Raw genomic sequence first — 12797 nt, 5'->3', positions numbered from 1 at the left:
TGCCAGGCTGCAGCTCCTCCCCAGGAAGTGCCCTGTGCCTGTGCCCTGCAGGTGTCTCTAGGCCCCGGCCTCACCAGGTGTCCCGACTTCTCTTTGCAGAGTAAAATCTTCTCAGATCCTCTTTGTTAAGGGAGCCCTCCTGGCCAGAAGACCCAGGGCCACCCTGGGCCTACATTCTCAGCAGGTGCAGCCCCGCGCACTGGCGGCCTCTCAAAGGAGGAGGCAACAATAAAAGCCCGCATTGCACAGAGTCTGCTCAGTGCTGGACCAGACACCGGGCATGGGTGTGGGAGGCGGGCGGTGCAGCGGGGCCGGCTGCCGTGACTGCCAGTGGCGGCTGGATCCAGGGCTGTCCGTGTTGTTCCTGCAGGGGTGCAGTGTGGGGCGGGGTGGGGGGGGTGTGGTCTCCGTCGGCATGGCCGAGATCCGCAGGACACACGCTTCACTGACCAGGCGTAGCCGGCTAGCCAGCTTCAGAGCGGCAGTGAGAGTCCCAGCGTCACCGTGAGCACACTGCGGCTCAGAGCCGGGGCGCGTGCCCAACTGCACAGCAGCTGCCACTCTGCTGTCCCGCCCTCTGCAGGGAGACCCGCTCGGCTGCTCATTTTGTGGCCGTGCACGGTGGCAGTGGTGCCCACCTATAGATGGATATGAGACCTCCCACCTCCAGGCCCAAGGGACATAAGGGGTGGGAAGGGGTCCCTGACCAGACAGAAGGACCTAAAGGTCAGGGGCATGAACGGCCCTGGCCATGATCCAGAAATCCTCTCTCGTGCCTCAGCTGGTCCCAGTGCCAACCCCCAACTGTGGACGCAGCTGTGACCCCGCAAACACACCCCGCGTGGGGTCTCCCGCACAGTGGGCCCAGGGTCTGGGTGTCTGCGGTGGCTCAGCCCTGTGGTCATGATGCTGCCGCCTGTCTCAGGCCCCCCACACGCCTGTCTGTGCCCTCTGGGCCTGGATCTGCCACCTGCCCCCTGCTCTGTCACAACTCACTGAGGGCACTCGGCACAGGGCTGTCTCGGGAGAAACATCTGTGTCATCCTGGTGACCAAGGAGCTGCTGGGAGGCCCAGACAGCGGCCGCTCCTGTCACCGGTGGCTTGCTGGAGGGGGGCAGGGTGGGCTGATTCTTTTCCTGTTTCTCCCACACTTGTACCTGGGCTGGCTTCACAGAGAGAAGAGGTCGGGGTGGGCGCTCCAGGCAGCGGTGAAGTCCCGGATTGGGGTGCCCACATCCCCAGAGGGCCTGGTTCTACTCCCAGCTCCTTGGCTGCCATTCCAGCTCCCCACTAATGCACACTCGGGGGTTCAGGTGGCACCTGCAGGTGGTGGTCCAAGCACTGGGGTTCCATCACCCAGGAGGGAGGGAGACCCAGATGCATTTCCTGCCTTTGGCTGGCCCAGCCCTGATTCTGGGAGCCCAGCACTCATGCCTTCCCAGGGCCCCACCCCATCTCACCTAGCAACCTCCTACTCTGCCCACCTCTTAAAGGTCCCACACCCCTCTTGGTGCCACAAACTCTGTCTAAAGCACTTACCCCAGGGGAGACCTGCTCTTTGTGCTCACTGAGCTCTCTCCACAGAGGAGCAATGGGGGACCCCTGCCTCTGCAGGAGTGAAAGGGAGCCCAGGGGACGGGAGGGCTTGGGGAGCAGAGACCCCCTCATTACCCCACCTCTGGGACCCTGGGGCTGTGTCCCACCAGACTCCGTCTGACAGATGCAAATCTATGTGCAGTGAGGACACAGGCGACACCAGGTGTCTCGGTCAGCTCTCTGCTGCTGTGACAGAATCCCACAGACTGGGGCGATGTCCAAGCCACACGAGCTGATTGGCTCACGGCTCTGGAGGGCCTTCGTGCTGCATCCAACATGGTGGCCAACATCCCATGGGGGTGCAGGGAGAGGCGGGTAGAGTCAAAGATGTAGAGAGAAAGAGGGAGAGAAGTAGAGGAACTTGCTTTTATTTTGAACTTTAATTTTTATTGTTTAAAGATTTATTTATTTTAAGGCCTCAGCCACTGGCCACTGCAGGCCCATGCTGAGGGGAACAGTGGATGGAAGCAACCACCCCCCAAGATCCATGAATTAAACATATGTAACAACACCTTGATGATAAGGAAACATTTGTAGCAACAACAATGGGAACTCACCCCTGTGCACCCTAAGCCACCCCAGGAGGCCAGCATCAGTCCATGCAGGAGCTGGGTTGGGGCCCATGCACCCATGCTCCCTGCACACGGACTCTGGGAAACAAACCTCCCCCCGAGTGAAGGAAAATGCAATGTGGAGAACACTAAGCCTAGGCATCTGGAGTTTGAACTCAGGCAGAGAAAGGAAAACAAATGGGCGTCTTCCACCCAATTAGGAACATTACACTGCTGAAGCTGAGTGGTCCCCATTCAGCACTCGCTGTGTTATTTTACAGCACTTTGTGAGTCTTCCAAAGAGTTTACAATGCAATTTAAAGCTGAGAAGCTGAGTGGGGAGGGGGAATAAAAGAATCAGTTAAAACCCAAGTGTTGCTGGACAGCATCTCTGGACACGACACAGCGGTGCACTCATTCACACTCCACAGAGGAGGCCAGCAGGTGTGTGGGTGACCAGGGCCCTGCACCCTGTGGTCTCCATGCCAGGGCAGGGGAAGTGGGCAGGGAGGCAGAGCAGTGGGCCCTTGAAGGGAAAAGAACCGACTGTGGCCCCAAGGTGGCAGCCTAGGGGCAGTGTGGGGCCCAGGACCAAGGAGGTGCTGGGGGAGGGCTGAGCCACTTTCCCAGGGGGAGCAACCTTGCGATCAGCACCCTGGGGAGCTGCGGGCTTGTGGCTACTCCTGCCTGCGGCCTGACGCGTGCTGTCCCTGTTTTGATGGTCAGCAGCAGCCCGGTGTTACCAGCATGCGGCTCAGGTGCTGGTGCCCAGGAGTTCTCAGTGCTCTGTGCCTGAAGCCCTGGCCCGTGTCCAGGACAGGGCCCTGGTTCCCACTCTGGACAGGCTGGGCCACACTGGCTTGAGGTGCTCAGCGGGAGGCTCCCCTGCCTCCATCCCAGAGGACCCCTGTGTCCACCTCCTACAACTCCAGGGAAGAAGGGCTGGAACAGAGCAGGAGGGGCAGCAGAGGGTGGCAGTGCTGGGGTGGGGCCTGTGGTAGGACAGGAGGCTGCTCCCCCGGGAGTCTCAGTTCAGGTCATGGCAGGGCAGCCCCGGAGTGTGGGGACAGGTCTATGTGGGACTCCCTATGCGACCTTCTGTTCTAAGAAAGAGGCCTTCACAGTTGGGCTGTAATACAATTGCAGAGGCAGAAAGGAGGGGCGGGAGGTGCCGGTTGCCTGAGACTTGGGACCGTGACGGCAGGTGGCAGAGGGCCCTGGCACCCCTGGTTCCGGGGCAGTTCTGCCAGAGCCCTGCCCTCTTCACCTGGGCCCTGGGGAGAACACAGGCCCCACTTGTGGTGACCTTTAATGAAGCCAGGCCTGAGGACCCTGAGCCCTGCCACAGCAGAGCCACTAGGGATTGGCTGGCAGGCTTCTGTGATGTCACAGTCACTGAGATGCGCACTCTGGGCTGGGAGGCGACCAGAGGCCAGTAGTGCGTCTACTGCCCAACTGACCAGTTGGTAGTGTAGGCAGCAGGCGCATTTCAGAGAATCACATGGATTCCCGATGGAGGTGAGTGGCACTTGCTCTAATGAGCTGTGGCGTGGGGAAGGTCCCGCCAGGGGGGGCGGCCCTGGTCTCCCACACCGGATTCCATGGGCAATGTGGTGGAGCTCTGAGTGCTGCCCCTGTGTGCAGAGCGTGTACACAGTCGTCTCATTCCTCCCGCTCTGCTGGTCACCAGTGTTGAATGGGCCTGGGTGTGAGTCTGTGTCTGGACACGGGTTCAAGACTAGGTGTCGGGTCAGCTGGTATCAGGTGGGCAGGGAGGCCGGCTCTGAGAGCCCCAGAGATGCGGGAGCTGGGAGCAGGCCAGGGAGCCCCGTAGACTTGGGACTTGGGCCCCCTGGAGGACACGTGGCTGCCAGCCTGGGGGAGGAGCATCCTTTCCAAGGGCAGGGGAGGCAAGGTGGGGGCTGTCCTTCCCCAACCGTCCGTAGTCAATGAGCTCTGCACAAGTCATAATCCAAGGACCCGGCCACCAGGTGCCCGCCTGCCTGGCTGTGTGGCTGCCCCACCTCTGACCAGGGGGACAGCCCTCAAAGCAGCATTCCTGTGGGCTCCCCAGTACTGGCTCCCATGTGCGTGTGTGTCTTACAGATTGGATATGAACGCCCTGAGGTCCCGGAGGGCCCAGGAGCGAGCAGAGCTCATCAATAAATATGAGCAGGTACTGGCCAGGGTGCTGGGGGAGGAGGTGGGGCCCTGCCTCAAGGACTGTGCCTGTGAGAGCCAGACCCAGCCTCCCTGGGGACACGGGGGAGGGGGCAGGTGGACATTTCCCCAGTGACTTCTCATCCGGGTCCCCTCTCGGCTGCAGGGACGCCGAGGAGCGGCACTGTTGGTGCCCGAAGAAGAGGACGATGAGGGCGGCTGCCTCGTCCCAGACAGGCTTGGGTTCCTGCAGTGAGTCCTCCACACCCCAGCTCACCCCAGGGCGGGACTGGGGTCAGAAACCCCAACATGAGGCGGCACACCTGTCCCCGGCCCCGACCTTGAGCCCAGCTGTGGTCACAGGCAGGCACTGGTCAGCATTTGGGGGCAGGAGTCGGACGTGGAGGCTGTTCCCACAGATGTCGGGGAGAGAGGCCCCGTTGCTGGAGGGTGGGCTCCGGTGACCTGGAGGGATGGAGCCATCTCGGGCCATCTCTGGCATGACTCAGCAGCCCACCTTAGCACGGGGATAAGGGCTTCTGCCTCCATGTTGTGCCAGAACCTGGAGAATAAGCAGGAGCAGAGTGGTGGAGAGATGGCCAGGGTCCGGGCTGACAGAGGAGGGGTGAGGTGGGGCACATGACCTCAGGAGGCCAGGGCACAGGGGGGAGGGTGGGCAGTGGGGGACCCTGAGGGGTGTAGGGGTCCCAGGTGCCTCGAGCCCCAGGTGCACACTCACAGCACTGAGCATCTCTCAGGCAGGTCACTCGGACTCGGTCAGTTCCAGGGTGACGTCCTGGGCAGAGCTGATGTGGGGATATAGCTGCCTCAGCCCTGGGCAGTCTGGCCCTGCTCAGGACAGCCACCCCCCAACCGCTGTGGGGGGCTGCCACACACCCACGAAGGTGGACCTCTGACAGGCCTGGAGCCCCCCACTGGCAGCAAGGGCCCCTGCCTGGCCCTAGGCTCCCTGTGCTCATGGTCACCAGCCCCTCCCTCCCCATCTCAGTCCCCTGGGCTGAGAGGATGAAGCTGGTCCTTCCCTGGCCCACTAGGGAGGTCGCGGTGCCTGTTGTGGTCCTGTCCTCACCTCTCCGCCTCCCTTGCTTTCCAGTGAGCAGAAGCTGCCCCAAGACAGCACCCCGGGGGCAAAGGTAAGGACAAGTCCTTGGCCATGGGCCAGTCATCTGGAAGCAGAGCTGGGCAGAGGGGGCACGTGGGGCTCGGCAGTGGTGAGTGGGAGCGCCATAAGGTCCCGCGATGCGGTACTTATACGGCACCTGCTGACATCTTACCACACTCACCTGTCCCAGAAGTGAGCCGCAGCTCAGGGGTGTCTGCTGTCGGCCGCCCTGACTCATTGGCATGGTTGGGAGTGACCTGGCTGGAGCTCAGGGGCTCTCCTTGACGAAGGGGCAGCTCGGGTCAGAGGCCAGGCCACCGATGCTCCCCCAGACAGAAGATCTGGGGCTCACGGTCTGTGCCTTTTCTGGCTCCTTCCATTTGAGCGCCCACAGAGCTCCTGAGCTGCATCCGAGGGCCCCTCTCAGAGCCCCAAGCTGGGCTCACGCCATCCTGTCTCGTTTTCCAGCGTAAACAGGAGGTAAGAAGGATCCAGAAGTGGATAAAGATGATCAAGAACCATAGTAAATACCGCGGCAGTGACAAGGTACCGTGGCGATGAGGGCCCCTCGGGAACACTGAGAGCTGAATTGGGGTTTGAGCAGTGCCCATTCCTGTGCCAGGCACCGCCTGCCTCTCAGATGCCCAGGGGCAACTGTCCAGTCCCTAGAGACACAGGTCATGGGCACACCTCCCCATACACACAGGACACTGTCCTGGTAGAAAATCTGAAGTCACTGCTGAAGACAATCCCAGATGCAGGGCAGGCGTGGTTCCAGGAGCCCTGTAGCGGCCACTCCGTACACGGCAGAGCCGGTGCCCCTGAGCCCTTGGCCCTCCAGTCACTGTGGGTCATAAGGCCCCCATCTGGGCAGATCCTCCCTCTGCCAATACACAGGGAGCCCCTGGCTTCTCCCTCTGCTGTCTCACCCTGCGCTGCCTCCACGAGTGGCCACATTCAGCACTCACCAGAGCCTCCTCTTTCCTGTAGTTTCAGCGCAGAATCTACAAAGGCATCCCTGCCCAGGTGCGCGGGAAGGTGTGGGCCGTGATGCTGGAGGTGGACAAGAGGAAGGCCCAGAACCCGGGCAAATACGCGGTACGGCTCTGCACTCAGCCCAAGGGGGCCCGGCCTGCTCGGGCCTGCTCAGGAGCCTGAGTCTCCGTGGAGGACCGTCCCTCACTGAGCCCTCGGGAGCCTCCTCCCCATCCTGCCTTCCTCTCCCTAGATCCTAGTCAGTGCCTCCTCCACGTCTCCTCAGACCCAGCTGGGACTGGACAGGTGTGTTTTGTGCCAGAGGCTTTAACCTGCTCTCTGCTGAGCTCACCTGGGCAGCTTGGCATACGGCCAGAAGAGAGGACTTGCTGGTCCCTGATGGGCGGGGGTCTCCCAGGATGAGATCACAATGGTGTGAGGTAGGGAGCCCCACAGGCTCTGTGCTAACATGGCCTGCCCGCAGCTGGCCGGCCCTCACCTAGGCCTGCCCACAGCTGGCCCTGCCTTCACATGGACTTGCAGCCCCTGGCATTGCCCTTGCCTGGAGAGGCCGCTCCAATGGTCACACAGCTCTCAATGCTTCTGGGAAAGGAGGGAGTGAGGACTGGTGTGGGCAGAGGGCTGTCAGCTGCAGCTGGCTCTCATGGCCCCTGGCTGCCATCAGGGAGCAGGGCCCAGCTGTGTGGCCCACCCTGCCTCCCCCAAGTCTGCAGTCTGGGGCTGGCCCTGGGAGCTGGGCCTGGAGACAGTCATTGCCCAGGCTCAGCTCCAAGCCAAGGGCGGCTTGCAATGTCGAGATGGAGATGGGCCCCTCCAGCAGGGGGCAGCATGGAGCAGTGGTCAGGCTGTGGCTGACTCCTGGAGGGCAGGGCATGAGATGCCAGTGAGGAGGCTCAGAAGCCTGGCTGGGGGCAGACCACGTCGTGCTGAGAGCTGAGGCAGGCAGGGGGAGTGCACAGGGACCTTTCAGAGCCCCTGTCTGCTGCTGACCGTCAGGGTTACGTGGGCACTGAGGCAAGTTAGGGAGCCCATGACCCTCCCTCAAGGTGGGACCCAGAAAGGAATGAGCGCTTGCAGGGAACTCCCTGTCAGCCAGAAGAGCTGACGTGGACTTGAGGTCCTTGTGTGGCAATGGGGCTTGTGCAGTTCTTGAGGCTGCCCCCCCCTTGTCCCTGCCCTGCAGGAGATGAAAGAGCTGGCCAGGCTGGGCGCCACTCACTTCCATCACATCGACTCCGCCATCGCATGGACTTTCAGAAACCACCTCATGTTCCGGGAACGTTACGGAATGAAGTGAGGCCTCTGGGCTGGGGAGGACCCGCGGGTGGGAGGAGCAAGGGTCCTGGGGCACATGGGGTCCCTAGGGAAGATTGGGTGCAAGCCTAAAACAGTTCATTGAGCACAGAAAACAAACTTGCCTTTTCTATAGTACACAAACTTTCCCAAGACACTGTGGAGAGACTGAAATGAAAAGAAACACCAGGGGAGACAATAGTAGCAATCTATCTAATAAAGGTGTTGTTTCCAGAATATTCAAGGAGCCCTTCAACTCAGTCACAAGGAAGCAGTGGGCAGCCCCCCAGTACCCCGGGAACACAGGCTCGGGGGGGACCCTTCATGAACGCACACACAATTCACCTCCTCAGCGCATGAACACACGCTTATTCCCTACACCACAAAGGGGCACCAGCGCACAGCTGTGGGAATGGGGGAAATAGAACCACTGAGGACGCCGGGTGCTGCTCCCTACAAGGCTGAACGTGCATGGGAGGCTGACTCTCCACAGCTTGGACCCACGGGACTGCACTCCCACAGTGGGACGCTCACCTGTGCCCTGAACACCCACCTGGGAAATGAAAGTGCACGTGACTGCGCCCTGGGAGGTGTGCGTGTCCCTGCAGGCGGCGCTCACCCACATGGTGGACAACACGCAGGTGCCCTGACGACGTCACTGCACATGAGCAGAGTGTCACGGGCCCTGCGTGTGGCTGTCAGGCTCTGTTAGGCAGAGCTGCACTGAGAGCCTCGGCAGCACAAGACACACGGCCTCTGTCCTCTCTCTTCCAGCCAACAGGCCTTATTCCACATACTGATGGCCTATTCCGTCTACAATCCCGTGAGTATTCTGGGATCATAGCGCAGGTGCTATCCCGGCAGTCCCTGCAGGGCACCCCTGGTCACAGAGATCCCAGCCTGGGTTGAGGGGGCCTCGCTCATCCACAGCTCTGAGGAAGAGCAGTGGAGGCCAGGCTCTGAGCCTCTTGGACCCAACCTCAAGTTCTGGGAGGAGAAAGGCAGCCTTCTCCTGGGCTGGTCTCCAGACCCCAGGAGCTTGGCCATGTTGGGATGCCCCTCCCAGGACTAGCATTCCACGCAGTGGGGCAGGGGGCGAAGGCAGGGCAGATCAGGTGTACGACTTTGCTCTGGGTCCCACTGATGCCATTACACCCACCAGCCCTGTGGTTGGACCCATGGGCCTGAATCCCACTCTGTACAGCGCCACTGCCACAACCACCCACTCAGACTTTCCCATGAGTGGAGCAGGCGCAGGGCTCCATGGGTGACCCAGCAAGGCCTGGACATCCCCACCCCCCTGACCTGCCACTGGCCAACCCTGCCTGGTGCCCTGGTTCCCAGGGGGGCCTGGCATTCAGGAAGCCCAGGCCTGCACCCATGCCAGAGGCACACCTCCTGTTCCGGTCCTGGTAGCACTTCCTGGCTTACTTCTTCCTCATGTGAGAAAGGGCCACCGGCTCACCTGCAGAGCTCAGGGGTCCAGAAGCTTCCATGGGCATGGATCTGGATTCCCACAGCAACCTGGCCCATGCTGACATCTTGGGGGTAACAGGTGTCCATACTTGAGCTCTCCCCCTGTGCTGCCTAAGCTCAGGCCCTGCAGGATTCCCTCCAGGAACTTGGAGAACTTCTCTGGGCTCCAATTCTTGGGCAGCTGACACCAAGTGGCAGGATTCAGGCACAGGGGCTCCCTGTGCCTAAATCTTCCTGGACCCTTCAGTGGGTGACCCTGATCTGCCTGAGAGGTGGGCCATCCTAGGATATCATTCTTGCCAGGGGAGGTCTCCTAAAGGTATTCTGGGATCTTGCAGGAGGTGGGCTACAGCCAGGGTCTGAGCCATGTGGTGGCACTGTTGCTCATGTATATGCCCGAGGAGGACGCTTTCTGGGCCCTGGTGCAGCTCATGGAAAGCAGGAAGCACGCGATGCACGGTAGGTGGATGGCGTGTGGGGCCCAGTGCATGCAAGTCCGTGCACGGCCCTCACTGGCTCCTGAATGTGCAGGACAGTGTCACAGTGTGGGGGGGGCTCCCAGGAAGCCAGGGCTGGCAGAGGCCTCCCAGACTGAGCCAGCCCCCTTCTTTTACCACCACCCAAAGGCCCTGCAGCTTGGCCATGGCCATCCTGGGTGTGAGAACCTTCAGAACAAGGGGTCCTGTCCTTGTCCAGTGACTCAGGTCGATTCTGACTCTTCTGCCTCACACGTCTGTACACAACTCTCAAGCACAGAGCCACACCCAGGGAACTTGTGGAAGGCAGCATCCCCTGTAGGGTCACCCCTCCTCGCTCCTGAGTCTTGGAATGGTCAGGAGGCACCCAGTCTGACTTGCACCCACCCCAGCGGGCTCCAGGGGGCAGCCAGGCCTGGGCTGCACACAGTCACCCACCTGCACCCACCTCCCAAGCAGATCCTCTGCCCTGGCCACGTTCATCCCCACCTGCCCCTGGTCCAGCCTCCCCTGACCCTCAGTGCTCAGAAGCACCCCACCCAGGCCTGGGGCTCTCCAGCCTTCCTAGGAGGAGGCTCTCACGTGGGGGTGTGGCTGATTCTACTCAGGTTTCTACAAACCAAACACCCCCAAACTGGAGCGATTCCAGCAACACCTGGGGCTCATTGTGCATCGTGTGCTCCCCTCCCTGGAGAAACACCTGGTAAGTTAAGCATCTCCTTTCTCCTCTTGGGGGCTCTGGGCTCATGGGACTGCTTCCTGAGCCAGGGGAGGCCACGTCCTCACCAAAACTTTCCTTGGTTACGGGGGTCCACGGCAGCTTGGGTGTTGGTTTGTTGTCCAGCACTTGGTCCCCCAGAGTTGGCGTAGATTGAAGGGAGATGCTGTCCCCAGAGCAGAGTGGAAGGAGGGACCTGTGTCCCTTCAGGAACCTGCATGGCTGGGAGGGGGGATGCCCCTGCTGCTGGGCTTCCTGCACCCAGGGGCTCTGCCCCAGGGCTCAGATTAGAGGGAGTCAGGCCTGGGCCCTGGGCCCTGGGCCCTGAGCCCCCTCTGCCTCTGCCTCTTCTTAGGAGAAGGAGGGTGTGTGCCTGGAGGACTCCACCGCCCACTGGTACATCCAGTGCTTCCTGGATGGGGTAAGTGCCCCGGGGACCCCTTGCCCAGGGAAGCTCCTGCCCCAGTGCCTGGTTCTCTGGTGCTGGTGGCCTGTGACTCTGAGCTCCCCCAGCCCCAGCAGACACAGGAGGGAGCCTGCTGTGCAGACCAGGCAGGCCCTGTCCAGCCCTGCTAAGGGTGGTCCAAGCTGAGGCTGAGCCTCAGAGCCAGCAAGGAGGGGACAGGTCCCACCAGGACCCATCCTGAGAGCCTGGCAAAGGCCAGAGCCCTACAGTGAGAGGCAGGAGATCCATAGACCCCCCGAGGCAGAGGCTGGTGGCAGCACAGCCCAAGGGCTGAGCCCTCCCCAGGTCCCTGGGGTGTCTGGCATCTCCAGTGTGGCTTCCAAAGTGTGCAGACCCCCAGGGTCCAGGACAGGACATGGTCATCCTCTGTGGGTCTGGTTCGCTGAGTGGGCAGGGATGTGGCCATGAGGCATGGCCTCCCCTCCCCTCCCAGGAGGAGCTCTGGCCTTCTTGTGTGATCAGCCTCCTGGAGTCTCCCTCTGTCCTAGGGGAGTGACACTGCACACCCACCCCTGTGGGCCCTGCTGAGGCCCTGATGGGCGGGTCCTCCAATGCCTCTGTCCCCAGGTGCCGTTCCCCCTGGCTCTGAGAATATGGGATATATACATCCTGGAGGGCGAGCACGTGCTCCCGGCCATGGCATACACGGCCCTCAAGATCCATAACAGTGAGTCCTCAGGGCCCACAGAGGCCCGGGTGCTGGGGACGGAGGAGCTGGGGGTCCCCTGCCTGTCCCTCGTGAGCAGGGCTTGAGGGAGGGATGAGGGGGTTGGGGAGGCCTGGGTTCCCTTCAGGAGGGCACTGAGAATCCCCCTGTTGCATCCCCAATCCCAGGCCCCCACAGACCACAAGGAGAAGTGGCCAGGGTCATCGCACTGGAAATTGGCCCCTGAGCAGTCCCTCTAGTGCTTGGCGTGACACCCAAGGGTGTCCAAGGGTGTCTGCAGCCCATGTCTGGTGCTGGGACAGGGCTTGGAGCAGCCATGGTGGCTGCGCCATCCCTAGGGCCCCTCCCAGCCTGACACCCACCCCCATGTCTAGAGCGCCTGCTGAAGATGCCCCGGGACCACCTCCGGGAGTTCCTGCAGGTGACCCTGAAGCAGGCCTGGTCTCTGAGCGAGGACGCGGTCATCAGGCAGCTGCGGGCCTCCATGCGTGAGCTGGGGAAGCTCCAGTGCCTCCTGCCTCCCGAAGGTGAGTCCAGCACACGGCCCCATCCCATGCTCCCTTGGGGGAGTCAGTAGTGGGAGTGCCAGGCCCTGACATCCCCGCCCAGGGCCTCACCTCTTCCTGGTCCTCCTTGTCCTCCCTGGGCTCAGCAGTTCTGCTTTCTGAAGCTCTGTCAGCATGGCCTGGCAGGGCCTCGGGCAGCTTCCCAGAATCCTCCTGTGGGTGCCGGCTCTCCCCCCACCACTCTGGGGCCGGGCCGTGGAGCTGTCCTCAGGACATTTGTGGCTCTGGCTCCTCGGCTGACCCCCACTCTGGAGTGGATTGGAGGCCCCGCCTTGAGCTACCCTGCCCAGGTCTGGAGCAGGTGCCCTGGCTCAGTGCCCCCAGGAGCCTGGAGCACAGCTGGACCCCCACTCCAGCAAGATGAGAAGTGGCCCTGCCTGCCCAGGGGGCCCCTCCCCAACTGACCCCACACAGGCTCCTGGCCCGATGACCACAGCTGTCTGCACACAGGACCCTCCTAGGACAGGGGTGGGCGGGGCTCCCACCTGCATGTGGGCAGGGCTAGAGGGAGGTGGGGCTGTGGGAGACCCTGTGCAGTGATGTAAAGGCTACCGGCACTGGATCCCCTTCAGCCATCTGAGAACCCCTGGAAGGCCCAGGTGCCCTGAGCCCAGTTGTGGGGGCCGAGTGCACTCCTGCAAGCAGGGCTGGGCACAGAGGCAGGGCTGGGGGCCCCACGGCAGAAAACAAGAGTGTGGGCTCTGCAGC

At 61.9% G+C, this 12797-nt stretch overlaps 1 protein-coding gene across 1 annotated transcript; it reads left to right on the top strand.

Moving 5' to 3' along the window:
• The first annotated feature begins 3660 nt into the window (after positions 1-3660).
• On the top strand, positions 3661-8666 carry LOC138846523 (TBC1 domain family member 28-like). The gene is made up of 4 exons (XM_089319075.1): positions 3661-3666; positions 6422-6529; positions 7611-7720; positions 8495-8666. The coding sequence occupies exons 1-4, from the start codon at positions 3661-3663 to the stop codon at positions 8562-8564; spliced, it is 294 nt and encodes a 97-aa protein (XP_089175201.1). The 3' UTR covers positions 8565-8666.
• Positions 8667-12797: the final 4131 nt, after the last annotated feature.

Source organism: Oryctolagus cuniculus, chromosome 18, assembly GCF_051225735.1.
Source record: "Oryctolagus cuniculus isolate XC-2025 breed Fujian yellow rabbit chromosome 18, ASM5122573v1, whole genome shotgun sequence".
NCBI lineage: Eukaryota > Metazoa > Chordata > Mammalia > Lagomorpha > Leporidae > Oryctolagus > Oryctolagus cuniculus.
This window is presented reverse-complemented; position numbering and strand designations above follow the sequence as displayed.

Excerpts from the sequence above, each read along its gene's own strand:
- LOC138846523 (XM_089319075.1), top strand. Across the intron at positions 6,530-7,610 it reads AGAACCCGGGCAAATACGCG|GAGATGAAAGAGCTGGCCAG; the intron begins GTACGGCTCTGC and ends CCTGCCCTGCAG. Across the intron at positions 7,721-8,494 it reads CGGGAACGTTACGGAATGAA|CCAACAGGCCTTATTCCACA; the intron begins GTGAGGCCTCTG and ends TCTCTCTTCCAG.